The sequence below is a fragment of the Hypanus sabinus genome, chromosome 16 (assembly GCF_030144855.1).
Source record: "Hypanus sabinus isolate sHypSab1 chromosome 16, sHypSab1.hap1, whole genome shotgun sequence".
Classification (NCBI taxonomy): Eukaryota; Metazoa; Chordata; class Chondrichthyes; order Myliobatiformes; family Dasyatidae; genus Hypanus; species Hypanus sabinus.
Genome location: NC_082721.1, coordinates 6,722,917 through 6,750,805, shown reverse-complemented (window position 1 = coordinate 6,750,805; position 27,889 = coordinate 6,722,917). Strand labels below are relative to the sequence as shown.

Below are 27,889 nucleotides of genomic sequence, written 5' to 3'. Positions count from 1 at the left end.
TTGAGATGTGTATGGTCTGGGTGCTGGTTGATTGGACTAAGCAAGTTAATAGTTCAGCATGGTCTAGATGGGCTGAAGGGCTTGTTTCCATGCTGTATGACTCTATATGGCAACATGTGTTTAATTATAAAAGCTGGATGGAAAGAAAGGCTCATAAATGGCTTGTACGAGGGGTTTTAAAATGATTAGAGGAATGTATGTGGGGTGTGAGAGGTAATTTCATTTTTATAGTGGTGGGTGTGTAGAATGCACTGCCAGTAGTGTTTGTAGAGGCAGATACATTAGGACATTTTAAAAAACTCTTTAGATAGCCCTTGATTTTTCTATCATCCACGTGCCTACGTAGGAGGGAAGGATCAGATTGATCTTGGAGTAGGGTAAAAGATTGGCATAGTATCGTGGGCCAGAGGACCTGTACAGTGCTGTTCTATGCGTGGTAAGTGCAGCAAACCTCCACTTGAGTAATCATCTTTAATGTATCTAGCATTTTTGAAACTTGTCTTTTTTTAGTATTTTGATTTTCTAAAATGACTAGGTCTGAAACATTCTGCTAGCCTGTATTTATAGAATCTCACAACTGTGAAACATGTTAAAATTTGTGCAGTTTTTTCCACAATTATTTAAAAATAAATTTTGTGGTGATTCTGCTAGGGAAGTGGAGGCTTGTCAGATGCAAACTATACATAGGAGGAATCATTATCACATTACTGATGAGAATTGTCCAACCTACTCTACTGGTATCCTCACTGAACACATCCTTAGAAACTGATCTTCAGCTCCAAATCCACAGAATTTCTTTTGAAGCTGCACTTTTGAAATATTGACCAGATTATGTGAAGATTTCTGGAAGAGGTCTTATTGGTGGATTGTTGGTCAGCATGGCTCAAAGTGCCCAGAAGGGCCTATTCCATGCTGTATCTCAGTAAATAAATAAATTTAGAGATACAACTTGGAGCAGATCCTTCCTGCCTAATGAACCACACCACCCAGCAACTAACCTAATCACAGGACAATTTACAATGACTAGTTAACCCACTAACTGGTGTGACTTTGGGTGCTCTGCTTTCCTCCCAGTCCAGAGGAAATCCAAGAGGTCTCAGGGTAAACTCCTTACAAATAGTACCAGAATTCAACTCCAAATTCTGGAAAACTCCAAGTTGTAATAGTGTCACGCTCACTACTATGGTACCTAACTTGCATTTTGTGCCTTTTGGAGTTGGTGTGTGGCAGCAGTGGTGGAAGGACATTGTACCTCAGAATGAAGAGAGAATCGGATCTCTTTAGTATGACCATATGCTACTTGCTCCTTGTGCCTGTTTTGCAACTGGTCTTCAGCAAAATATTTGGCATTGTTTTAATAAATACTGCATTCACATTGGGGATTTAGTGAGATATTTGCAGTTTTCAACATAAATGTCATATTTCTTCTGGCCTGTTAACAAGTTCTAATGGCAGCCTCGCCATGTACTGTACTGAAGTTCCAACCTTTGACTTAGAACTGACTTTAAAATGCTTGATCTCTTCAGATTTCCCTGGGGAGAGGGTTGGTGGGGAAATAAAGCAGGCAGTTCATAGCTGAGAGAGGCTTGTTTCTTTTGTTCTCACTGGGTGTGTCTGTGCCACCAACCTTTTCCAGCAAGCTCGTTCAAAATTCAATGTTCCCACATGACCAGCAACTCCAATGCATAATGCTGAATGTAATTTTTTTTTTACAAATATGCTTAACATAGAAGATAGAGCAGTACAGGTCCTTTGACCCAAGATGTTTTGCCAACCTTTTAACCAAAGATCTATCCACGAGCCCTCTATTTTACTGTCATCCATCTGCCTCTACCACCCCCAGCAGCACGTTCCATGCATTACCACTGTTTTTTTTAAAAAAAACTTACTGGAGGATGAAACATTTCTGTTTGGTCCCACAGAAATGGTTTTTCTGAGAAACACAACTTAGAACAGTACAGTATAGTGCAGGCCCTTCAGCCCACGTTGTTGTGACAACCTTTTAGCCTACTCCAAGATCAATGTAACTCTTCCCTCCTACATAGCTCTCAATTTTATTATGCAGTATGAAACAGGCCCTTAAAGCCGCACCACATAGCAACCCACCTGTTTAACCCTTGCGTAATTAAAGGATAATTTACAGTCAGCAATTAGTCTAACTGCTGCATCTTTGGAATCTGGGAGGAAACCAGAGCACCTGGAGAAAATCCACACATTACAGGCGACACCAGAATTGAACTTAATGTAGCTGCTTCTAACACCAATCCCAGCAACACACCCACAATCCCACCACTTTTTTTTTTAAACTACCTGTGACTTCCCTCCTTTATTTTTCCTCTAATCAAAATTATTGCCCCTTACATTAGCTATTTCCACCCTACAAGGGGTGCTGGCTGTCTACTGTCTCTGATCACCTATGTCAAGTTACCTCTCATCCTCCTTCACTCCAGAGGGAAAAGCCCTAGCTAGTTCAACTTTTCCTCATTAGCATGCTCTCTACCCCAAGCAACATCCAGGTAAATCAACTTTGCATTCTCTAAAGCTTCCTCATCCTTAAAATTGATCTTGTTCAGGATGTAAACAAAGTAGCTGTAAAAATGTACAGTTTAACTTGCTCAGTGAAAACTGACTTGAGATGTTGTTGATGTAAAATAAGTTGTGCTAAATCCTGATGAAGAGTCTCTGTTCAAAACATCAGTTGTTTAATATCTTTCAATAAATGCTGACTGACCTGAGTCCAGCATTTCGTGTGTGTTACTCTGGAGTTCCAGCATTTCAAAGTTCAAAGTAAATTTATTATCAAAGTACATAAATTCTATTTCTAGTATGCATACTCAGTAAATCCATAATAGAAAAATAACCGTAATAGAAGCAATGAAAGACCACACCAACTGGGCATTCAACTAGTGTGCAAAAGATTTTAAAATGTTGTGCAGATACAAAAAAAGAAATAGTCATAATAAAAAAATAAATAAGCAATAAATATTGTGTATGAGATGAAGGGTCTTTGAAAGTGAGTCCATAGGTTGTGTGAACAGTTCAGTGTTGGGGTGAGTGAAGGTAATTCCCTTTGGTTCATGAGTCTGATAGTTGGGTAAAATTGGTTCTTCCTGAACCAGAGGGTGAGAGTCCTGAGGCTCCTGTACCACCTTTCTGATGACAGCAGTGAGGACAGAGCATGGCCTTGGATGTTGGGAGTCCCTGATGATGGATGTTGCTTTCCTGCAACAAAGCTCTATGCATATATTTTCAATGATGGGGAGGGCTTCTGCAGAATCTCCATTGCTAATTCAAAGTTTTAACTATGTATTGAGGCAGTTTTTACCATCCATCTAGCTGGTCTAAAGGACTGTGGGCTTCTCATCTGCAGTTTAGTGAATTGTGTGTTTTGAACTGTGCTTAACTGTATTGGGGTGACCCAATGTCTTTATTGATAAATTTATTTCTCAGTACACAGTCACTAGTGATGGTATACTGTTATTGTATGGGCCTGTGCTCACTGGAATTTGGCAGGATGACGGGAGGATCTTGTTGACACCTATCAAATATTGAAAGGCCTGGATGAGGTGGATGTGAAAAGGATATTTCCTAGAGTGGGGAGTCTGGAGCCAGAGGGCACAGCCTCAGAATACAAGTACTTTCAATCAGAGAAGAGGAATTTCTTTCCTCAGAAGGTGGTGAATCTGTGGAATTCATTGCCATAGATGACTGGAGGCCAAGTCGTTTAGTAGATTTAAAGCAGAAGTTAATAGGTTCTTAATTAGTAAGGGTGTCAAGGGAGGAGAATGGGTTGAGAGGGTTAATAAATTAGCCATGAGAGAATGGTGGAGCAGACTTGATGGGCTGAATAGCCTGATTCTGCTCCTAGGTCTTGTGGTTAGTTACACACCCAGCTGTTCCAATATCATTTATGTAAATAGCTCAATCTCTAATGAGTGCAAGATGCTGGAGGCACTCGGCAGTATAAGCAGCATCAGTGGAGAAAATTGACAGCCAACGTCCATTTCCATGGGACATTTCCTCCCAGTATCCTTGTACTTCAATTTCCAGTATCTGCAGTCTCTTGTCACCTTCTGAGAGCCTGACAGCAGGTGCATGAGAAGACCACCTGCAGATTCTCCTTCAGACTGAACTCTATCCTGTCTGGAATGTGACATAGTTCTTGCATTGCTGGGTCTTAAATCCTGCAATTCCATATCAATCACCAGGAGAGAATCTTCACCGGGGATCTGTGGCGATTTGAAGTAATTGGCTTCCCAGCCCCACCTAGTGGGCAGATGGTGATGGACGATAAATATGTCTTGCTGGCATAACCCATATTCCAAACCTCACCAAAACAATTATGCAATCTTTTTTTCTATCAGTATCTAAAATCTAGCAATGATAAAAATCATTGAGACTTGTAGTTTCTCTTTCGCTTTTTTCATCTTTCATGGTGTGTTGGCATGGTGTTTTCTTCAGTTTCAGCATGCCTGTCCTCAGGTGATGCAAGAATACTGAAATACCTTGCTTATCTGTCCTGTTCTCTTTGGAGATCCATGGATGTGGTTTCCAAATACCCTCTTTACATTTCCCATTTTCCATGTATCGGAGCAAAGGATGAGAGGTGACTTGATAGAGGTTTATAAGATAAGAAGCATAGATCGAGTGGACAGCCAAAGACTCTTTTCCCAGGGTGGAAATAGCTATTAGTGAGGATATATATTTTATTGATTGGAAGAAGGTGTAGTAGGATGTCAGGGTAAGTTTTTTTTTTACACAGGTGGTGGGTGCATAGAACATGCTGCCATGATAGAGGTAGATGCATTAGGAATATTTAAGAAAATCTTCAACAGATGTTAGAAAAGTGGAGGACTACGTAGAAGGGAAGGATTAGATTGATATTAGAGTAGATTAAAAGATCAGTACAACATTGTGGGCTGAAGGGCCAGTGCTATTTGTAATGTTCTATGTTCTACTGAATATTTCCTCTCCAAATGTCAACTTCTTTGGATTTAATTCCCATTTGATATTTTATGCATTCAACTAGTTCTTATCTGTCAAATTTTTGCACCACCTGTGCAGCCACGCAGCAACTGAAATGCTCCTGCGCACACAGCCTTTGTTGCCATGCAGCTGGAATTTTCTTTTCGATAATGTTAAGTACTGCGCAGTTTTCAGGCCGTGTTTTTAAAAAAAAATTCCTGTTCAGAGTAGTGTTTGGATCACACAGCTATTTTAAAAAAAACTTAAAGGGGAATGTCTAATACTGATTTTCCATAATTTTGTTTGTATGATTTTTTTCATTACTACATCACCTGAGACTTTTCAATGCTGCAGTACTGGCATGGATCGAATCCCTTCTTTCCCCCCATTAAAGCCATCTTTTTATGTATGACCCTTTTATTGTTTATCCATACAAGTGTTAAATCATGTCAGCGAGGATGGGGCTGGACAACCCACAAGTCTGAACATGCTTCCAGCACCAACATAGCGTGCCCAATTTACTAAGCCTAATCCATGTGACTTTGGAATGTCAGAGGAAACCGGAGCACCCCAGGGAACCCGTGCGGTCCTGGGAAGAGTACAAACTCTTTACGGACAGCAGCAGGAATTGAACCCCAATTGCGATTGTTGGCACTTTAAAGCATTATTCTAACCACTACAATGCTACAGTGCTGCATGGATCAGGAGCAAAGTACCCTGTACTTGTTGCTGCCAAAACCTATTGGTTTTGAAGTTCTCTAGTATAACAAGTAGGCCCCGGGTTATGAATGAATTCCGTTCCTGAGTCAGTCTTTAAGTTGGATTTGTACGCAATTCAGAACAGGTACATCTGGAATTATTTAGCATCAGTTAGTCGAACATTTGTCTTGGTATATAGTATATTTTACCTTTCTATGCATATAAAACACTTAAGAAACATAAGTAAACACAAGTGAATCTGCAGATGCTGGAAATAAATAAAAAACATAAAATGCTGGCAGAACTCAGCAAGCCAGACAGCATCTATGGGAGGAGATAGTGACGACGTTTCGGGCCGAAACCCTTCATCAGGAGAGTAGTGACGACGTTTCGGGATGAAGGGTTTCGGCCCGAAACATCGTCACTACCTCCTCCCATAGATGCTGTCTGGCCTGCTGAGTTCTGCCAGCATTTTGTGTTTTTAAGAAACATAAGTATTTTAATAATTAAACCACTGTGTTGCTTTCACTGGGGCAGGGCCTTTCACATGCTCCATTATTCTCACTTTATCCTTTACATGTATCCTTTAAAGTTGTCCCGATTGTTGACCGACTGTAGCCTAAATCTTTTCCAATGACCTCTTCAGAGGTGACCAATTTCACCTCTTTCCAATCGCTTTATTATTTCCACTTTATTTTCAATCACGATTGTTTTCCATCAATGGAACAGAAAACTGTGGATTTTATGTTCTATCGCTGAGCAGCAGTGAACTGTCTGATTGGTCTATCAGAGTTCTCTTTAGGAACGAGTTGACTTGATCAGCATTTCTGATCTGGCTATTGTTCATGATCGCACTTAATTTTAAAAAAAATACAGCAGCAGCCACGGGCAGTGGGTCTTGTGCTGCTCCGGATCCTAAACTCCACCCGCACTGGCTTAATGGGACAAGTGGTGGCGGTGCTGACTGGAAGGGGCGATCAGGGTGAATCTTGATAAGAAATATTTAAGCCAAATACAAAGTTATACACTCAACAGTGTTAACGGCAACGACATAAAATGGCGGACAGCGTCATGATCCGACTTAAAATGGCAGACGCCGTTCTCCTCCCTCCATAAGTACGAGTTGGCCGTAAATTGGACGTTCGTAACTCGGGGATTTACTGTAGTGTGTTTCTATACCTGCTTTTGAGTGTTGCTACTTTGGGAAATATGCAGGTAGTCCCAGAGTTACAGACAACTTGTACTTACGAACCGAGGAAGGAGAATGCAGTCCGCCATTTTAAGTCAGATCGTGACACCGTCTGACATCTTAAGTCATTGCCGTTGACACTGTGAGTGTTTAACTTTGTATTTGGCTTAAATTTTTCTTAGTAAGATTCACCCTGATCTCCCCCCCCCCCCCCCAGTTCTGGTCTGCTGGTGGCGTAGTCAGATCAGCTAGAGAACGGAGGTTCCTGAGTTTGATCCAGTGACTCCCGTACCATCCATGCCAGGTTGATGTCGAGCTCACAACTCGACATTTTTAAAGGATAACGGATAAAGTGATAATAATGGAGCATGTGAAAGGCCCTGCCCCGATGAAAGCTACAATTATTACTAAGCAACGCAGTAGTTTAATTATTGGAATATGTATGTTTCTTAAGAGTTATATGCATAAAAGGTAAAATGTATACTATATACTAAGACAAACATTTGACCAACTGATGCTAAATAGTACTGGATGTACTTGTTCCAACTTGCATACAAATCCATCTTAAAGACGGACTCGAACGGAACTCGTACGTAACCCGGGGACTGCCTGTACTGTATTTCTGTCATTAATGTAACATGTTACTATTCTGAAACAATTTTGCAACAATGCCCAATACCCACAGATGTATTTCCCCAGAAACCACTGGCAACTGGAATGTGATCACTTCAACATCAGTGCTGATTTGCAATTGAGAAAAGCTGAAGTGTTTTTTCTAATTCTTTTCTAATTTTTTTCATTTCCCACTTGTTCACTGTATTGTGTATTGTGTGGGAAGATTATTTTTAAAGGCTTTAAAATATTAGTCTGTCATTTATGATGCAGTTGGCAAGTACTTGTGGGAAGATGTATTGAAATGTTAAACATTCTCAGCACAAAGTGCTGGAGCAGTACTAGTCAAAATAATTCCTCTCTTGCCTCTTCAGTTTAGTTTGAATGGTTAATGAGGTGATTCCATTTGCCTGTTAGCTGGGCCTGTAGATTGTGGATGATTCTGTTACAAATGAATTTCTGCTCTTATAATCTGTTAACCTGGATAATAACTACTGAATAAGTATCTAATTCGCTTCTATTTGAATTGTGTTGGTTGTTAACATAAACGATAAGTTTCTATGTACATGTGATAAATAAAGCTGATCTTGTAAGTGTCATAGCATTATGGCAAAACACGGATTGTTGGGATCCAGAATGAAGCCTTTCCTTAAGATATAGAAGCAGAATTAGGCCTTTTGGCCCATCAAGTTTGCTTTGTCATTCCATCATGGCTGATTTTAATTTAAGAGCAGGGAAGATTGTTAAACTTACCGAGATTTATATAGTACAGGAGGGCCCTTTTTTTTTGAACGTTCGCTTTACAACAACTCGCTGTTATGAAAGACCTACATTGGTACCTGTCTTTGCTAACCAAAGAGGATTTTCGCTTTTACAAAAAAAAGACACACGCTTTATACATGTGTTTATCCCGAGAAAGACCACAATGACCGTGAAGCCTTGTGCGGGCAGTTGTTTGCGCATGCGTGTACATGTCGATTTTTTTTTTCTCTCCAAATCGATTTTGGCTCGCTGTCTTCCCGAGTTTGATAAGTGAAACTACACCGTACATACAATATTTCTACTTTATATAGGGTGTATATTTACAATATCATTCCTGCTTTTACTATATGTTAGTGTTATTTTTAGGTTTTGAGTGTTATTTGGTTTGATTTGGTAGGTTTTTTTTGGGACTGGGAATGCTCAAAAAAATTTTCCCATATAAATTGATGGTGATTGCTTCTTCGATTTATGACATTTTAGCTTGCAAACAGTTTCATAGGAACGCTTTACCTTCGAATAGCGGGGGAAACCTGTACTGTGCATGTATTTAGCTAGGGTGGCTAAGGCTTTTGCACAACCCTGTATTTGTCAATGTGCAGCAGAGAATGAGTTTGTAAATCTGGTGGGAGCAAAGGATGTTAGGAATGGCAAGGGTGGTGTGTTGCGGGAGCGGTGTGGGACAGGTGGCAGAGCTGTAACTTCCCAACTGTGGCACCCAATGTAAATTGTTGGATCACTAAGCAACACACCTCAGTGGGCCGGAAATGCCTGTCCTGCACTGTATCTCTCAAAACGATATATAAAACCCAATACACCCAGATGTGCAGCCCACAATAACCAAATTAAGACTAGCTGGTCACCATTTTACTATGTGAGGATGTAATTGAGCCAAGGTTAAGGAAGCATTGAGTCTACAGTGAACAGCTGGGGACTAAGAGAAAACCTATTGAATATTGGAAGGCCTATCAAATACTTGAAAGGTCTGGATAAAGTGGACTTGGAGAGGATCTTTCTAATAGCAGATCATAAGAGCAGAGTCCACATCCTTGAAGGATGTCCACTTAGAACCAAGATTAGGAGGAATTTCTTTAGCCAGAGGATAGTATATCTGAAATTCATTGACACAGATGGCTCTGGAAGCCAAGTCATTGGGTGTATATATTTGATGATTTCTTGATGAGTCAGGGCGTCAAACATTGAGGAGAATGGGGATGAGGGAGAAGATATATCAGCCATAATTGATTGGTGAAGCAGACTGTGCCGAATGGCCTGGCTTTACAACTATGTCTTCTGGTCTTAAGACATAAGGTTAATGTGGACTGAGCCCATGTTTGAGGATCTGTACTGCTTTCTCACTGAGACTTTCCTCCCCAGAGCTGAGTGGTGGGGTGATGAAAGGTCATTGCCCTGATGTAAACCATTCTTCACAGATGCTCCCCTATCTGTTGAGTATTAACTTCATTTTGCTTTCCTGTTTGCCTTGATTGAACAGCATAGATTTAAACCTTCTACCACAATGGCCAGGCTTGTCATGGACTTTTGAGTGCAGTTGCATTCCAGAAATATGTATTCTTTATTGCTGCAGGCTCATTGTTTATACTTGTAGAAGGGATTTTTGGATTTTGATACTGCATTATGGAAAGTTTCCTAATGTGATTATGGTTAAAAAGCATTTTAGAAGTCTTGTAATATTGATGCTTCCTGTTAATTGTCAGATCTTTCTGTGAACTGAGGCCAATCTATTTCTGAAATGCTTTGGAAAACATATCCTGGCATGTTTAAAGTAATGCAAAAAAAATGCTGGAGGAACTCAGCCAGTCAGGCAGCATCTAGAAAGATATAGAGTCAATGTTTTGAGCCAAGACCGAATCATCACTGTTTATTTCTCTCCATAGATGCTGCCTGATCTGCTGAATTCCTACAGTATTGTGTGTTACTCGGGAATTTCATCTTCTGCAGGATCTTGTGTTTATAATACCATGGCGTGTTTATAATACCATGGCGTGTTTAACCTCCTGTCCACTTGAAGCTAAGAGCCATTGTGCCTGCATTTAGTGCTCAAATAGACCTGAAAGATCTTGCTCTCTGTCTACTACACTCCCATAACCTTCAGTGAATTCAGTCTTGTTTAGTAAATGTCACAAGCAGGTGTTTTATCTTTTGACTTTAATCTTTCCCCAAGTTGACATTGATGTACCAGATTCATTATGTAGCCTGTCACACAATGGGTGGACATCAGGAGTGGTTGCTTGCTGTTTGATACTTTGGGTTAAACAAATGCTTACACAAATTGGTGCCATGTTCCCTATGTTAGAATGATGTTAACATTTGAACAGAAATGGTTAATTTGCTAGAAAAGCCTGTACACTGAAGTCTTTTCACCAAGAAGACTTTCTGTAGCTGCCTGACCTGCAGAGTTCCCCCAAGTCAAAGGGCAGCACGAGAGCGTAATGATTAGCACAGTGCATTACAGAGCCAACGACTCGGGTGCTCCTGTTTCCTGCCACGGTCCAAAGACGTAGTTGGAAAAGGGAATGTTACTGGGGTTGGTAGTTTTTTTGCCTATTTTCTTGAAGCAAGGAAATCATCCACGGGAGATGACGGGAGATTAAAATGCAGAATACTTTTTTTTTAATTGTGGAACCTCAAGATTGCTTACTCTTATTAAATCATATACGTTTATAGGAGAAAATGAGGAATTAGAAACTGGTTTGCTATCACTTTGTTTTGTAGTAGCAATACAGTGCAATATATTAAAATATTACTATTATAATAAATGTATAAAAATTAGTGCAAAAATGGGAATAAAGACCATTAGACAGCTGAATTAGACCCATCGAGTCTATTTTGTCATTCCATCATTGCTGATTTATTAACCCCACCCCTTTTTTGCCGCCTTCTCCCCATAACCTTTGACACCTTACTAATCAACAACCAATCAAACTCCTCTTTAAATATACCCAAGGACTTGGCCTCCACAGCTGCCTGTGGCAATGAATTCTACAGATTCATCGCCCTCTGGCTAGAGAAATTCCTGTTCTAAAATAGTGAGGTAGTGTATATGTGTTCATTGTCAATTCAGAAATCTGATGGCAGAGGGGACGAGGCTGTTCCTTAAAACGCTGAGTATGTCTTCAGGCTCCTGCATCTCCTCTCCGATGGTAGCAATGAGGCGGGAAACAGTTCAAACATTGGCACATTATCGTCAGATTGTTGCTTACTGTAAAGTTAAAAGATCATGAATGGTCTGCCAGGTATTAATGCATAAAATGTTCATAGTTTTATCAAGAACCTCCAGAAATAACATTTTAGTGTTTTGATACTTGGTATTAACTGATTTCAATTTGAGTTAAAATTAATAGCATGTGTTGTGGTTACCACTTCCTAGTAAGCTGACCCACTCCAAACCCAACCCTTTGCTATGTCCATTGATAACTCTTGCCAGTGATTCATTATACATGTGCTTTCTTTTGATAGTCACCTACTTGCCCAGCCTGCCTTTCTCCCATTTATCTGCCAGCTTCTTGCTCTTTCCCCCTCCTCCCCCCCCCCCCATTTCCCACCATGATGCAAGTTACCACAAACGTATAGAGAATTGAGGGTGAGTTGGTGTTGGCTGCAGGAAAATCTTGCAGATTTTCAGAGTACTTGTGTTATCTTTGTATAGGACAGCTGGAAAGAGGAGACTGCAGGGCGAGCAGTCTAATTTTGCGAACTTGTTTGAAGAGATGGGGTAGGAATGACAGGTCAGGCATTCAGGAAGTTTCTTCTTTCTTCATGTTATGGTGGGAAAAGTTGCAGTGGAAGCAGTGACAAAAGGTGGCATCATAACTCCAGAAACATCTCCGGAAAAACTTTTGCAAGGAACAAAAGTAGTAGTTGGATCTAGGAGCTGAGTAAAGAATGGTGATACACACTGCAGGAGGAGCACAGCAAGTCAGGCAGCATCTACAATACTGTGCAAAAGTCTTGGGCACATGTATAGCTAGGGTGCCTAAGACTTTTGCACACTACTGTATTTGTCAATGTGGAGTGGAGAGCGAGTTTCTAAATCCAGCTGGAGCAAAGAATATTGGGAGTGACAGGGTAGAGGTGTTGGACAGGTGTCAGAGGAGTGTTGGGTGTGGGGCTGTTGTGCTTGCAAACATGCCCAGCTTTGAATCACTAGGCTAGGTCATTTGATTCCAAGCAGTTGGTTTATTGATCGTTACAAAATGTCTCTCTGGTGCTTCCCACTCCCTCCCCTCTCCCTGCCCCTTTTCCCAACCATGATTTCCTCTCTCCCTGTCCTCTTCCCACTCAGTCCACAATAGAGGCCCATACCAAAATCAAGTTTATCATCACTCACATGTGTCGTGATTTTTTTTTTGATACAGCAGCAGTACAGTGCAGTACATAAAATTACTATGTGCAAGAGTCTTGGGCACCTGAGCTATATGCATGCCATCTTGGACAATGACTCCCATCCACTCCATAATGTACTGGTTAGGCACAAGAGTACATTCAGCCAGAGACTCATTCCACCGAGATGTAACACTGAGCATCATAGGAAGTCATTCCTGCCTGTGGCCATCAAACTTTACAACTCCTCTCTCGGAGTGTCAGACACCCTGAGCCAATAGGCTGGTCCTGGACTTACTTCCACTTGGCATGATTAACTTATTATTATTTAATTATTTGTGGTTTTATTTTGCTATATTTCTACACTATTCTTGGTTGGCGCGGCTGTAACGAAACCCAGTTTCCTTCAGGATCAATAAAGTCTGTCTGTATGCCTCAGATTTTTGCACAATTCTGTAGGCCTCAATGATGAAGGGTCTCGACTCGATATGTTGAATGTTCATTCATTACCACAGATGCTGCCTGACCTGAGTTCCTCCAGCATTCTGTGTGTATTGTGTTGGATTTCCAGCATCTACACAATCTTATGTTTAAAAAATGATCATATCCAGCCCGTTAATATGGTGAAACCGTTCTGCCTGAATATGGAGGGACCAGACTTGCTCAGGCATGGAGATACTTCTGAAATGTACACAGAACAGGTGTTGGGGGAATGCTGCTGTAAGCTTCATAAACTGGCCATTTTGCGCATTACTTTTTGTTTCAGTCTGGAAATGCCTTTATAATTGAGCTTTGGTGCATTATAATGAATGAACATCAAACCCATAGAAAAGTCTGAGAAATGCGGCTAAAACATAGTAGTGCCTTGCCTTACAAAACAAATTGTATTACTGTGTTTTACTTAATGAACTACCAAACCTTTGTGTAGGAATCCATGTAGAGACACTCTCAGTTTAAAATCAGATTCAGGTTTAATATCACTAGAATTTGTTGTGAAATGTGTTGTTTTGTGACAGTAGTACATTGCAATACAGAATATATACTATGCATTGCAATACAGAATATGTGCTATGCATTGTAATACAGAATATGTACTATGCATTGCAATACAGAATATGTACTGTGCATTGCAATACAGAATATGTACTGTGCATTGCAACACAGAATATGTACTATGAATTACAGTAAGTATATATTAAATTAAATTAGGTAGTGTAAAAAGGTGGGGGAATTGAGGTAATGTTCATGGGTTCATTGTCTATCCAGAAATCTGATGGCAGAGAGGAAGAAGCTGTTCCTAAACATTGTGTTTTTTTTAGGCACTTGTACCACCTCCTTAGTGGTAGTAATGAGAAGAGGGCATATCCTGGGTGATGCGGGTCAGTAATGTTGGAGATATGCCACCTTTTTAAGACTAGCCTAATCACAGGACAATTTATAATAACCAGTTAATCTACCAACCAGTACGTCTTTGGACTGGGAAGAAAACCCACGTGGTCATAAGAACGTACAAACTCCTTACAGACAGTGGGAGGAAATGAATCCAGGTCACCTGTACTGTAAAGCATGTGCTAACCACTACATTATCTGCTGCCCAGGACATGGGATTCTTTTCCTGCTGCTGTCTGTAAAGAATTTGTGCATTCTCGCATGACAGCATGTGTTCTCTCAGTCAAATCGTGATCAGTGATCACTGATGCTGTAAAGGGACTGTTACAGTGCCACCTTATGAAGGATTCCCCCCCCCCCCCCCCGAATTCTAATTAGAATCTTGTAGTTTTCGTTATCTAAAACGTACTGATGTGATAGAATACAAGTACACCCATCCTTTTGAGGAGAAGCATGTTGACCTCCGAGAGGAGGCACAGAGGGGCCTAAAGAGACACAATCAACATTTTAGCAATGGCTCCTTCCCCTCTGCCATCAGATTTCTGAACGGTCATGAACACTACCTCACATTCTTTTGTTCACACTTATGCAAAGTTTTTTTTGGAAAGACTGCATCCATCAAGGATTCCCCATCACCCAGGACATGCCCCTATCTCATTGCTATCTCATGTGCCATCAGATTTCTGAATGTACAATGAACTTATGTACTGTACCTCATTATTTTGCTCTTTTTGCATTACATAATGAGAGATTTATATGTATCAATAAATATCAATGTATCAAAATTGTAATTTTGTAGTCTTTTAAATTGTGTATTGCACCGTACTGCTGCTGCAAAACAGATTTTATGCCACATGCCAGTGATCTTAAACCTGATTTTGATTCTGACTACTGTGTGTGTGTTTGTGTTTTAATATAATTTATGCATTGCACTGTATTGCTGCCACAAAACAATTTTCATAACATTTAATTATGTTAGTGATAATAAAGTTGATTCTGATTGCCAGGTTGTTGCAATGGATTCCTCAAAATAAATTCATTTTCCCTGGCATATTTTATACTGTCCTACCAGTGCAGGTAGCTGATACATGTCGTATTAGACTGTGTAAATCTGTTAATGAGTTTTTTTAAGACACTTGAGTGGTTGTGGTTTAATTGGTGGTTGGGCGGGGGAATCAATTCCAACTGAACTGTTCAGAATTATGCTCATTATGAATCTGAGACATTGGTGGTATGAACCCCATGGCCAATATTGGGGCATGATATTGGGATATCAATAGGGATGGTGACCTGTTAGAATTTGTTACCACAAGAGGGGGTTAGTAGAGGGGTAAGTCATTGAATATATTTCCACGTGCAGAGGGTATCAAGGGACACAGAAAACAGGAAAAGCTGTTGGAATCAAAAATTGCCCACAATTGCATTCAGGTGGCTCACCAAATGGTTAACTAATTCTGTTCTTAATTGAAGGGCAAGGTGGTGAGAGCAAGATGAACTGCTCTTGCAGAGAATTAGTACGGACTCCTCATCAAGCTAAATCGCTTTCTCAAGAAATAAACTTAAATTTCAGGCTGAGACCCTTCGTTAGGACTACAGTCCCAATGAAGAGTCTCAGCCTGAAGACTATTCCTCTCCATAGATGCTTGGCCTGAGTTCCTCCACTTTGTATCTGTTACTCTGGATTTCAAGCATCTGCAGAATCTCTTGTTTATACAGTCGGTCTTCTGTATCCCATAGAAGAACATAGAGAAACCCTAACCAACAAGGAACTCGAAGGACTGCTGAAATCCTCTACAGAAGATGATGCAGTAGATTTAGAGGAGGCACAGCCATCAATTTGGACATTTGAAAAATTTGCAGCAGTTTTTCAACAGGCACAAGTGTTAAAGGATATGATCCTCGAGTACGATCCTTCGTTGAAACAAAGCCTCCGTGTCACCCGAGGGATAACAACATGCCTACAACCACTGCAAGATTTGTTTGATAATGCAAAGAAAAAGAAACAGCTTCCTATAATAATTAGCTTTCTAACTAAAGCATCTGCAATTGTGAAGCCTCGACCATTAACGCTTGAAGATCCTCAGCCCTCAAACTCCACAGATCCTGACATGAGTATTATTGAGCCTCCTCCAAAGCATCATTATTCCCTAAACAATACAGTATAACAACTATTTACATTGTGTTAGGTATTATAAGTAATCGAGGGATGATTTGAAGTATATGGGAGGATGTGCGTAGGTTGTATACAGATACTAAGCCATTATATATAAGGGGCCTGAGCATCTGCGGATTTTGGTATCCACCGGGGGTGGGGGTCCTGGAAACAATCCCCCACGGATACCAAGGGATGACTGTAAACTGTTCTCTCTTCCACTTTTGGTGATTTGGAAATAGCTGATTTTGTTTAAATATCCTACTGATTTAAATCTTTTTTTTAAACCCTTCAGGCCTGGATGAGCGAACAGGGACTGGCCCATGGGCAGGAAGTGGACAGGGCAGTAGTCCAACCTATGAACAACCAAGAGTAAGTCTGCCTTGCTTTCCCCTTCTTGCTTTTGGTGGGCAGAGAAGTTGACATGAATGTATGAGCCAAAGGGCCCATTTCTGTCTGAATCTTCCTTATCAGCTGTCCTTAATCTAATGCTTTCTATGCCGGTTCTACATGTAGCCCTTTGGTTCAGCCAGCTCATTTTTGTCTAGGGGAAGACAGCCTCTGGCCCAGCCAAACTGAGAAATCTCATTTGTGTGGATGCTGTATGATGTGTTGCCTGGTTACAAATCCGAACTGCAAAATATCAGACAGTACACCATATGCAATTAAAAGAGTGAACTTCGTAAATCTTAATCTGACTATAGGGTTAGTAAAGAAAATAAGAAAAAGGGGTCCACTTTAATGAAACAGTCTAATGCACATGTTGGAGCTCACAATTTCATCCATTCATTTCCAATCGACCTCCGAGTGCCACCGACCTTCAGACCCTCGCTCCTAGTCCACTCCCTCCGGCAGTCTACCAACTCTGTCCACTCGCATCTTTTTTCTTCATCTCTTGGCGACAGAAGACCGTGAAATCCCAGCTCCCGGACCCACAAGAAAGAACAACATGCCTCTCATTGGCTAACATACATTCCAAAGTCCCGTTATCTCTAGTCATAACCCAAACATTGCTGCTACAGAGAAACCATTACCTTAGCAGTGAAACACTTCAGAGAGGCCATTACATTAGGAGTGAAACATTACAGAGCAAACACGAATTGAACTGAATAATCTACCCAGAGTGTTTTTTAAAGTCAGAAAATACCCTATTTTTTCCAAGTTACAGCATGGAGATGTGCTGTGTTTTCATTCAACCACCTGAATGACTAGGGATTCCACAGTGTCTGGCCTGCTGAGTGTTTCCAGCATGTCATTTCGTTTTAGATTTCCAGTAGTTGCACCTTTGTATTATTTCTGTAGCTACCATCCAAAAAGGTTTGGTACTGATGCTAAGACTGAGTCCACAGCCATGGGGCCATTTCATTGCCGCAACCAGTCCAAGATCCCATTCGTTGCAGGCCACAGCCTCAGTTCAGTACAGAGACAAGGAAACCTTGTGGGGCAGAAAACTGAACGCCAGCTCTTCCCTTGCCTCCAGACCCAACACCCTAATCTTTTCAATCTGGCTTGCTGCTTAAGTCTGCCAAACAGCACTCCTTCAGATCTGAGGGAATTAAAGTTTATGCATACTGCCACCAGAGGAATTGGAGATAACATTTTTCAATTGTTCCAAAATGAAAGTTAGAGAAGAAAAGATCAGGTTTATTAGTCATATGAACATCGAAACACTGTGAAATTTGTCATTTAAGTCAAATCAGAAAAGTTTGTGATGGGCAACTGCAAGTATCACCACGTCAATATAGCATGCACACAACTCACTAACCCTGATCTGCACACCTTTGGAATGTGGGATGACACCAGAGCACCCAGGTGGTCACAGGGAGAACACAAAAACTCCTTACAGAAAGCGGCAGGAATCGAACCCTAATTGGTGGTTGATGGCGCTATAAAGTGCCATGCTAACTGCTATACTATCATGTCGCCCAATTTTATCATGTGTGCAAAGGAATTGGCATCCAAGCATCTGATAATCACTTTTGTTTGGAACTCATAGTGCCTTGGCATCTGACTTTCAAGAGCTGTTGTTCCCATGTTTCCTTTTTAAAAACTTTCATCATAATCCAGGGTCACGATCTGAAATGTTAACATTTCCTCATCTGTCTCCTACCCCTCCACCATCACAGATGCTGGTCGACCCACTGAGTTCCTGCAGCATCTGCTAGAAGAAGAGATTTAATTGGTAGTATTCGTTGTAGTAAAGAAAAAACTATATTCCAAAAGTGCAATATTACTTGCTAATTCATTAATGCAAATATGTAATCAGCCAATCATGTGGCAGTAACTCAATGCATAAAAGAATGCAAACATGGTCAACAGGTTCAGTTGTGTTAAACCTAAACATCAGACTGGGGAAGAAATGTGATTTGTGATCTTGACCTTTGTATGAATGATTGTTCTCAGATTGTTACTCTCCTTTGATGTTTCACACACAACAGTCCCTAGAGTTTACAAAGAATGGTGTGAAAAACAAAACTCAAACATCCAGTGAGCGGCAGTTCTGGGGGTGAAAATGCCTTGTTAATGAGAGAGACCTTGTTAAGTTAACAGGAAAGCGACAGTAACTCAAATAACTCCACATTACAAAGCATTGATGTTCAGAAGCGCACCTCTGAATGCACAAGCGTTGAACCTTGAAGTGGGTGGTTTACCGAAGCAGCAGTAGACCCTGCAGCAGCATGGTTCTACTTCTGTACCTAATAAAGTGGCCATGGAGTGTATGTGACATCTAGTATGTAATAGAATGGAAGAATGGTGAGTACACTGACTAGTTACATCATGGCCAGGTATAGAAACACCAATGCCCAGGAATGGAAAATCCTACAAAAAAAGTTGTGGATACAACCCAGTCTATCACAGGTAGAGCCCTCATCACCATTGAGCACTTCAGTACCAAGCTCTGTAGCAGGAAAGCAGAATCTATAATCAGGGATCCCCACCATCCACACTTCCCTCTCTCTCCTCATTGTTGCATCAGTAAGGAGGTGCAGGGGTATCAAGGCACACACCAGCAGGTTCAGAAATAGTTATTGCTGCTCAACCATCAGGCTCCTGAACCAGCATGAATAATTTCACTCAACACAACTCTGAACTGGTTCTATAACCTCTGGGCTTACTTCCAATGTTGTCAGTCTTTGTAGTTATTCATTGCATCTATTTTTTGTTCTATTATGAATGCCTGCAAGAAGATGAAGCTCTAATATTTAGTGACCTATATGTACTTTGATAAATTTACTTTGAACTTTGAGAATGTTGTCTTAATCAGAAGAGTAGGTGTAACTGCTTCAATCTAAACAAGTATTTGGGTTACACATACTGGAGGAATTCAGCAGGTCAGGCATCTATGGAGATGAATAGTCACTGGGCATTTTTGGCTGGAGACCAGAGGAAATTTTCATGTTTGTTTATATTTTATTTTCATGTTTGTGCTTTATCCCATTGTAAAGTACCTTGATCTACATTTGTGTGAAAAGTGCTCTACAACTAAGTATAATTATAAATTCCCAATATGTGTAGTTAGTTGTATATTGTAGCGCCTCATTTCCTAGCGTATCCGAACCGACTCACAATTAGATAGCCTACGGGGGTTTGCGAGCACAGAGCTTTGGAGCCTCTTCGCCATGGGGGGCCGGTTGACAGAGGCTTAAAAGTGAGGCTGAAGTTTTCGAATAAAGTTTTTCCTTCGACTGCAGTTACCGACTCCGTGTCGTAATTTTAGCGCTGCTTGTAGCACACCGCTACAATTGGTGACCTCGACGGTCCAAACGATTTTTGGACCGGAAATGACCGACGCCGCCTCTGTTCATGCGGTTTCGTTGAAACTGCCGGGTTTCTGGACACAGCGCCCGGACCTATGGTTCCAGCAAGCCGAAGCCCAATTCCACGTTCGCCGGATCACCTCAGAAGACACCCGCTACTACTACGTGGTGGGCTCCCTCGACCAGGACACAGCTGCCCAGGTCGCGGAGTTCGTACAGTCGCCCCCGGCAGACGGCAAGTACACGGAATTCAAAGCCCTGCTCCTCAGGACTTTCGGACTCTCACGGCGCGAGCGGGCTGCCCGTTTACTGCACCTGGATGGCTTGGGCGACAGACCTCCATCGGCTTTAATGAATGAGATGTTGTCTCTGGCCGAGGGACACACAGGCCTCATGTTTGAGCAGGCATTCCTGGAGCAGCTGCCCGAGGACATACGCCTGCTGCTGTCCGACGCGGATTTCAGTGACCCCCGGAAGGTGGCAGCCCGGGCGGACTTGCTGTGGAACGCCAAAAAGGTGAGCGGGGCGTCCATCGCACAGATCTCCCAGCCACGCTCCCGGCAGCAAACCAGTCCAGGCTCGGCCGCAGAGCCCACTAACCCCCGGCCCAATGACCACTGGTGCTTCTACCACCAGCGGTGGGGCGCAGAAGCCTGCCGTTGCCGCCCGCCCTGCAAGTTCCCGGGAAACGCCAGGGCCAGCCGCCGCTGATGGCTACGGCGGCTGGCCATCGGGATAGCCTCCTGTATGTGTGGGATAGAAGGTCGGGACGCCGGTTTTTGGTCGATACTGGGGCTGAGATCAGCGTTTTACCTCCGACGAGTTACGACACCCGCAGCAGGGCACCGGGTCCCCCCCTGAGGGCCGTGAATGGCAGCACAGTAAGGACCTATGGCACCCGTCAGGTGCAGCTACTGTTCGGCCCCAGCCAGTTCACGTGGGACTTCACACTGGCCGCCGTAGCCCAACCGCTTCTGGGTGCGGATTTTTTGCGAGCTCACAGCCTGCTGGTTGACCTGCCCAGGAAGAGACTGGTACACGCCGAGACCTTTCAGACGTTCTCCCTGGGCGCGGCCCAGTTGCCAGCCCCTCACCTCGGCTCCATCACGCTGTCCGACAACGATTTCACCAGGGTCCTGGCGGAGTTCCCATCGGTTCTGGCACCGCAGTTCACAGCAGCCATGCCCAGGCACGGCGTACAGCACCACATCCCGACACAGGGACCACCCCTCCATGCCCGTGCTCGGCGGCTTCCCCCGGACAAGCTCCGACTGGCGAAGGAGGAGTTCCAGAGAATGGAGGAATTGGGGATCATCCGGCGGTCCGACAGCCCCTGGGCTTCCCCCCTGCACATGGTGCCCAAAGCGACGGGGGGCTGGAGACCGTGCGGCGACTACCGCAGGCTGAACGAGGCTACCACACCGGACCGCTACCCTGTGCCGCACATTCAGGACTTTGCGGCAAACCTGCACGGCGCCCGGATCTTCTCCAAGGTCGACCTTGTCCGAGGGTACCATCAAATCCCGATGCATCCTGACGACGTCCCCAAAACGGCTCTCATCACCCCGTTTGGCCTCTTCGAGTTCCTCCGCATGCCGTTCGGCCTGAAGAATGCCGCACAGACGTTCCAGCGGTTAATGGCCGCGGTGGGACGGGACCTGGACTTCGCGTTCATCTATTTGGATGACATCCTCATAGCCAGCGGCAGTCGTCAGGAGCATCTGTCCCACCTCCGTCAACTCTGCGCCCGACTGAGTGAGTACCGTCTTACAATCAACCCTGCCAAATGCCAGTTCGGACTTGATACCATTGACTTCCTGGGCCACAGGATTACTAAAGACGGGGCAACCCCTCTGCCCGCTAAGGTAGATGCGGTCCGCCACTTCCCCCGACCCACCACGATCAAAGGCCTTCAGGAATTCGTAGGTATGGTCAATTTCTACCGCCGCTTCCTCCCTTCAGCTGCCCGGATCATGCGCCCCCTGTTCGCCCTGATGTCGGGTCCGAGCAAGAACATTACCTGGGACGAGGAGTCCGCCGCCGCTTTCGTTCAAACGAAGGAAGCTTTGGCTGACGCCGCAATGCTAGTGCATCCCAGAATGGACACCCCTACCGCCCTCACAGTGGACGCATCAAACACGGCAGTCGGTGGGGTGCTGGAGCAGCTCATCGCAGGTCGCTGGCAACCCCTGGCGTTTTTCAGCAAACACCTGCGGCCACCCGAGCTCAAGTACAGTGCTTTTGACCGGGAACTGTTGGCGCTCTACCTGGCAATCCGGCATTTCAGGTACTTCCTAGAAGGTCGGCCCTTCACCGCGTTCACGGACCACAAACCGCTTACCTTTGCGTTTATGAAAGCATCCGACCCCTGGTCATCCCGCCAGCAACGCCACCTGTCCTACATCTCTGAATACACAACGGATGTCCGGCACGTCTCGGGTAAGGACAATGTCGTGGCGGATGCGCTCTCTCGCCCTACCGTTCATGCCCTTTCCCAAGGGGTAGACTTTGAGGCACTGGCAGAGGCACAGCAGGTAGATGAGGAGATTCCGAGTTACAGGACTGCAGTCTCTGGTTTGCAGCTTCAGGACTTCCCCGTGGGCCCAGGTGAGAGGACCCTACTCTGTGACGTCGCCACCGGCCAGCCCCGTCCGGTCGTCCCCGCAGCCTGGCGGCGACGTGTTTTCGACTCCATTCATAACTTGGCGCATCCCTCCATCCGGACAACTGTCCGGCTGGTTTCCAGCAGGTTCGTTTGGCACGGTCTCCGCAAACAGGTCAGTGAATGGGCCAGAACGTGCATGCACTGCCAGACGGCCAAGGTTCAGCGGCACACCAAAGCCCCACCGCAGCAGTTCCATCCCGCCCACCGGCGTTTCGACCACATTCATGTGGATATCGTGGGCCCCCTGCCAGTGTCGCGCGGAGCACGTTACCTCCTGACTATCGTGGACCGGTTCACAAGATGGCCAGAGGCGGTCCCGCTCACCGACACCACCTCCGAATCTTGCGCCCGAGCCCTGCTCGCCACCTGGATATCCCGCTTTGGTGTACCAGCCCACATTACCTCCGACAGAGGCGCCCAGTTCACCTCCAGCCTGTGGTCAGCTATGGCCAGCCTTTTGGGGACTCAGCTGCACCACACCACTGCCTACCACCCACAGTCGAACAGGCTAGTGGAGCGTTTCCACCGTCACCTGAAGTCGGCCCTCATGGCCCGCCTGCGAGGAGCCAACTGGGCGGACGAGCTTCCCTGGGTCCTTCTCGGCATCCGCACAGCGCCCAAGGACGACCTGCACGCCTCGTCGGCCGAGTTGGTATACGGCGCGCCCCTGGCCGTCCCCGGGGAGTTCCTACCAGCCCCGAGGGGGCAAGAGGAAGAACCCGCTGCAGTCCTGGGCAGACTTCGCGAGAAGCTCGGTAACCTGGCCCCCATACCCACTTCACAGCATGGGCGGCACCCGACCTGCGTACCCAAAGACCTACGGAACTGTAAGTTTGTGTTTGTACGAAGGGGCGGGCATCGGCCACCGCTGCAGCGGCCATACGAGGGGCCGTTTACGGTGCTTCGGAACAACGGGTCCACGTTCGTGCTGGACGTTGGGGGGAAGGAGGAGGTTTTCACGGTGGACCGCCTCAAGCCGGCCCATGTGGACCTGGCGCAACCGGCCGAGTTTCCGGCGCCTCGGCACAGAGGCCGACCTCCCAAGCAGGTTCTGGCCCAGGCTGTGGACATTGGGGGGTGTATCGCCGGTTCTGGGGGGGGGTTATGTAGCGCCTCATTTCCTAGCGTATCCGAACCGACTCACAATTAGATAGCCTACGGGGGTTTGCGAGCACAGAGCTTTGGAGCCTCTTCGCCATGGGGGGCCGGTTGACAGAGGCTTAAAAGTGAGGCTGAAGTTTTCGAATAAAGTTTTTCCTTCGACTGCAGTTACCGACTCCGTGTCGTAATTTTAGCGCTGCTTGTAGCACACCGCTACAATATGATGAATAAAGTTGATCATTGATCAGGACCTGTTCACCTCTCACCAGATGTAAGCCAGCATCAACTTTCAAGGTTTATTTATTTAATTTATTTAGAGAGACAGAATGGAATAGGCCCTTCCAGCCACACTGCGATTGAGCTCTGAACTTCAACACCCTGGGCTGTAATGACATATGCTAACCACTACACTACCGTTGCATCCATACTTACATTGGAAAATCTTTCTTAGTACTTTGCCCAGATTGGAGAACACCTTTCTATGCTGTGACTTGAGATCAATGTTCAGAAGTTAGAACATACAGCACATTACAGGCCTTTTGGCCCACAATGTTGTGCCGACCTTCAAACCCTGCCTCCCATATAACCCCCCACCTTAAATTCCTCCATATACCTTCAAAGTTCAAAGTAAATTTATTATCAACATACATATGTCACTATATTCAACCCTGAGATTCATTTTCTTATGAGCATTCACAGTAAATACAAAGAAACACAACAGAATCAATGAAAAGCTGCAGCCAGGCCAAACAATCAACATGCGAACTGTGCAAATACAAAAGAAAATAATTAAAAATAAACAATACATATCGGGAGCATGCGATGGAGTCCATACATTGTGAAATCGATTTAATTTTGGGGTGGGTGAAGTTGGATGAAGTTATCCCCTCTGGTTCAGGAGTCTAATGGTTGAGAGGTAATAGCTTCCAGAACGTGACGATGTGGGTTCTGAGGCTCCTGTAACTCCTTCCTGATACAACAGCAAGAAGAAAATATGGATTTTGTATCTGGTGGGAGCTTTACCTAAAAGCATCCAGTCTTAGTGCACTGGGTCTGCTGGCAGTTTGAGCAGCAGCTGTTGGAGGGAAGGAATTTATTGATGTTTTGAATTGAAATCCTCTGTTAGGACTCTGTTTAACATTGTTTATATTTTAAGTTTGTCTAAAATTGTAAAGGAGAAAAAAATAATTATTACTCTGGATTTGATGCAGTGCAAAAGAAACACTGAGAAAAGGAACAATAATAATAAAAAATGCAATAAATATAAATACATAGTGCTTATACATTAATTGTGTGTTCATAACATGAGGTTTGGTACAGCAGTGCCTATACATAGGAGTGAACTGACAGAAAATTATCAAATTGTGGTTGGGGGTGTGGAAGGATGTGTTAGTGGGGGGAGGTGTTGATCAGCCTCACTGCTTGGGGAAAATAACTGTACTCTTTTGGGTTTGTATGCAAAATGTTGACAGCTCCTTCCTGCAGATGCTGCTTGACCCACTGAGTTCCTCTAGCATATTGCAGATTCCAACTTCTACTGTCTCCCCTGTCTGCTTGTGCATTGTTCTGCTAGGGAAAGAGAAGAATATTTTTTATATAAAAAAAACACTGGCACAGAAGTTTGTAACTACAGGTGGTTCTGCAGATGCTGGAAATCCAGAGTTACACAAACAAAATGCTGGAGGAACTTAACAGGTCAGGCAACATCAATGAAAGGAATAGAGTAAGCATTTCGGACTGAGACACTTGTTTCTGGATGCCAATGTTTTTTTTAAAACTTGGAATATGTTCTGGGTTTACAGCTTTGAAACCCTTCACTGCCATGTATGTTTTCCAATCCTGTTATCTTTCTTTCCCTTTTCAAACAGAGCTATGGTGAGGGTTCCCACTACAGCGATCATACACCAAACAGGGAGTTGTCATCAGGTGAAGGCCTTTCTTCGTCATCCTTCATGAACTCCGGTCTCGTTGGTGAGAATGAAGTGATCTTTACTTCCTAAATTTTCTGAAAGAGAAACTTATTCAAATTTCTGGGGTGTGGTGTTATTGCTGCAGAACTTTCGAGTTTTTTTTTCCTCCATGATTGAGCACAGACTTTGCCATCCCAAAATAAAATGTTCCAATAATTGCAGCTCTTATTGGCAGGTGGTTGGGATCAACCATTTTAATTGCATTTTAAATAAATTAATAATCATTTAATCTGATGGTAGAAATTGAACGCAATGTGTAGAGCAGTGAAGAAAGGGCAGCTACTGCATGGTCAGTGTGGATGCTGAACAGAATGGTGAGGCAGCTTTTCCAAGGAGATCAACAATCTTGATGATTTTTTTGGCTGAGGAGTAGGAAGTTAATGTCGTGGTGAATTAACAAAGATGGCATCTTCAGCTCTAAGCCTGAGGTGGTGACCTGCAGGCAGGTCAAAAGCCAGAAGCAATTGGTATTTACAGAAGCCTTAATGGATTTGTTTTCTGCCTTGACATTCCTCCAGCTTATGCCTCCTGATTTGTCTAGCCTAAAGTGTGAAGCAATAGATGTAATTTCTGTCTAAAGAGATTGTTTAAGTAGCTCGTAATCATTCAGATTTTTATAAAGTATCCAAGTATTGAGACACATCCTTCTGTAGATAAATCACTAGAACTGTGCTATTAAGTCTTAGAAAGCAGTAAGGCTTAGGAAGTTCCCAGGTGGTGATGTTTGAACTCTGCATATCCTGTAATTGAACCACTGTGTATGATCATACTACAAAATTCTGTTTCCCAAGAGATTTTGGGAAGATCACATGGTTTTTTTTAGATTTGTGGGAAGTGAACTTGGGGCTCCCCATGTCCTTGTATACATACATCCAGTATGCTACCACTTTTAAGGCCCACTTGACATTGAATTAGAATTCCTATTGCTATAGTCTCTTATGATTTTATTTTAAAAAAATTTTAAGGAGAACCTGAAGACCATTAGACCTAGCAGTAGAATTAGGCCATTTGGCCCATTGAGTCTGCTCCCCAATTCCATCATGGCTGATTTATTTTCCCTCTGAGCCTTATTCTCCTGCCTTCTCCCCATCGCCTTTGATGACCTTAATAATTTAGTGCCTATTGATCTCCGCTTTAAATACATCCAGCAACTTGGCCTCCACAGCCATCTGTGGCAATGAATTTTACAGATTCATCAGCTTTTGGCTAAAGAAATTTCTCTTCCTCCTGTCTGTTCTAAACGGATGTCCTTCTGCTCTGAGTAACACACACAAAATGCTAGAAGAACTCAGTAGGTCATGCAGCATCTGTGGAGAGGAACAAACATCGACTGTTTATTCCTCTCCATGGCTTCACTCAGAAGGTGATGGGAGTGTGGAATGAGCTGCCAGCAGAAATAGTGGATACAGGTTCAACTGCCATATTTATGAAAAGTTTGTATGTGGATGTGAGGGTTATGGAAGAATGTGGTGGTCCAGGTGTGAGTAGATGGGTCTTGGGAGAGAAACAGGCTAGATGGGCAAAATGGCCTGTTTCTGAGCTGTAGTACTGACTAGATACAGCTTTGGGGGGTACCCACTATCTGAAGCTGTACCTACACACTTTCAGTGTAGCCAGTCCCATGTATAGAGAACTGATGAAACAGGCCCAAGGTTTGATGAACTACATTCCAGATACGAGTAGGGGAGATTTGTCAAAAAGAATTCCCCCTGATGCCCATCCCAAGGAACTGGTAAACTTCGAAGGTGGTGAAAAATATATTTTCTGGAATCCAAATCTGCATTTCTCTTTTCTAGGCTTTCCAGTGCTCGAATAAAAGTTGGCTGTTGCAGTTGGAGGCTTAAGACCTTAAGAATTCTTCCAAAATAAGGAGTTGACCCTGTAGTTAATTGATTGGATTATTATTGTCACATATCCAGGGGTGCAGTCTTGGATACTATTCAACACTATGCTGGAGGAACTCAGCAAGTCAGGCAGCATCTATGGAAAGGAGTAAGGAATTGTCATTTTGGATCGAGACCCTTCATCAGGACCAGAAAGAAACATGGCAGAACCCTTCCAGTCCTGATGAAGTGTCTTGGCCTAAAAGGTCAATTCCTTACTCTTCTCCATTGATGCTGCCTGACCTGCTGAGTACTTCCAGCATTTTGTGTTGCTCAAGATTTCCAGCATCTGCAGAATCCCTTGTGTTTATGATTTGCTGCTCCATTGCATACTATTCATACAGATCGGATCATTACACAGAGCATTGAGGTAGAACAAGGAGCCCTCCAGGGAATTAAATGC

The 27,889-nt window shown here is 43.7% G+C and overlaps 1 protein-coding gene across 13 annotated transcripts in view; it reads left to right on the top strand.

Annotated features, from left to right (window-relative positions):
• Positions 1-27,889, top strand: part of LOC132405974 (transcription factor 12-like) — a 174,376-nt gene that overhangs the window by 48,994 nt on the left and 97,493 nt on the right. For all 13 annotated transcript variants that reach the window (XR_009516020.1, XM_059991057.1, XM_059991052.1 and 10 more), the window contains exons 4-5: positions 16,405-16,481; positions 25,502-25,604. Coding sequence is in view for 12 of the 13 variants with exons in the window: in XM_059991057.1 (XP_059847040.1) it covers positions 16,405-16,481; positions 25,502-25,604 (180 nt within the window). In the remaining variant the exon portion in view is untranslated. The remainder of the gene's footprint in view (positions 1-16,404; positions 16,482-25,501; positions 25,605-27,889) is intronic.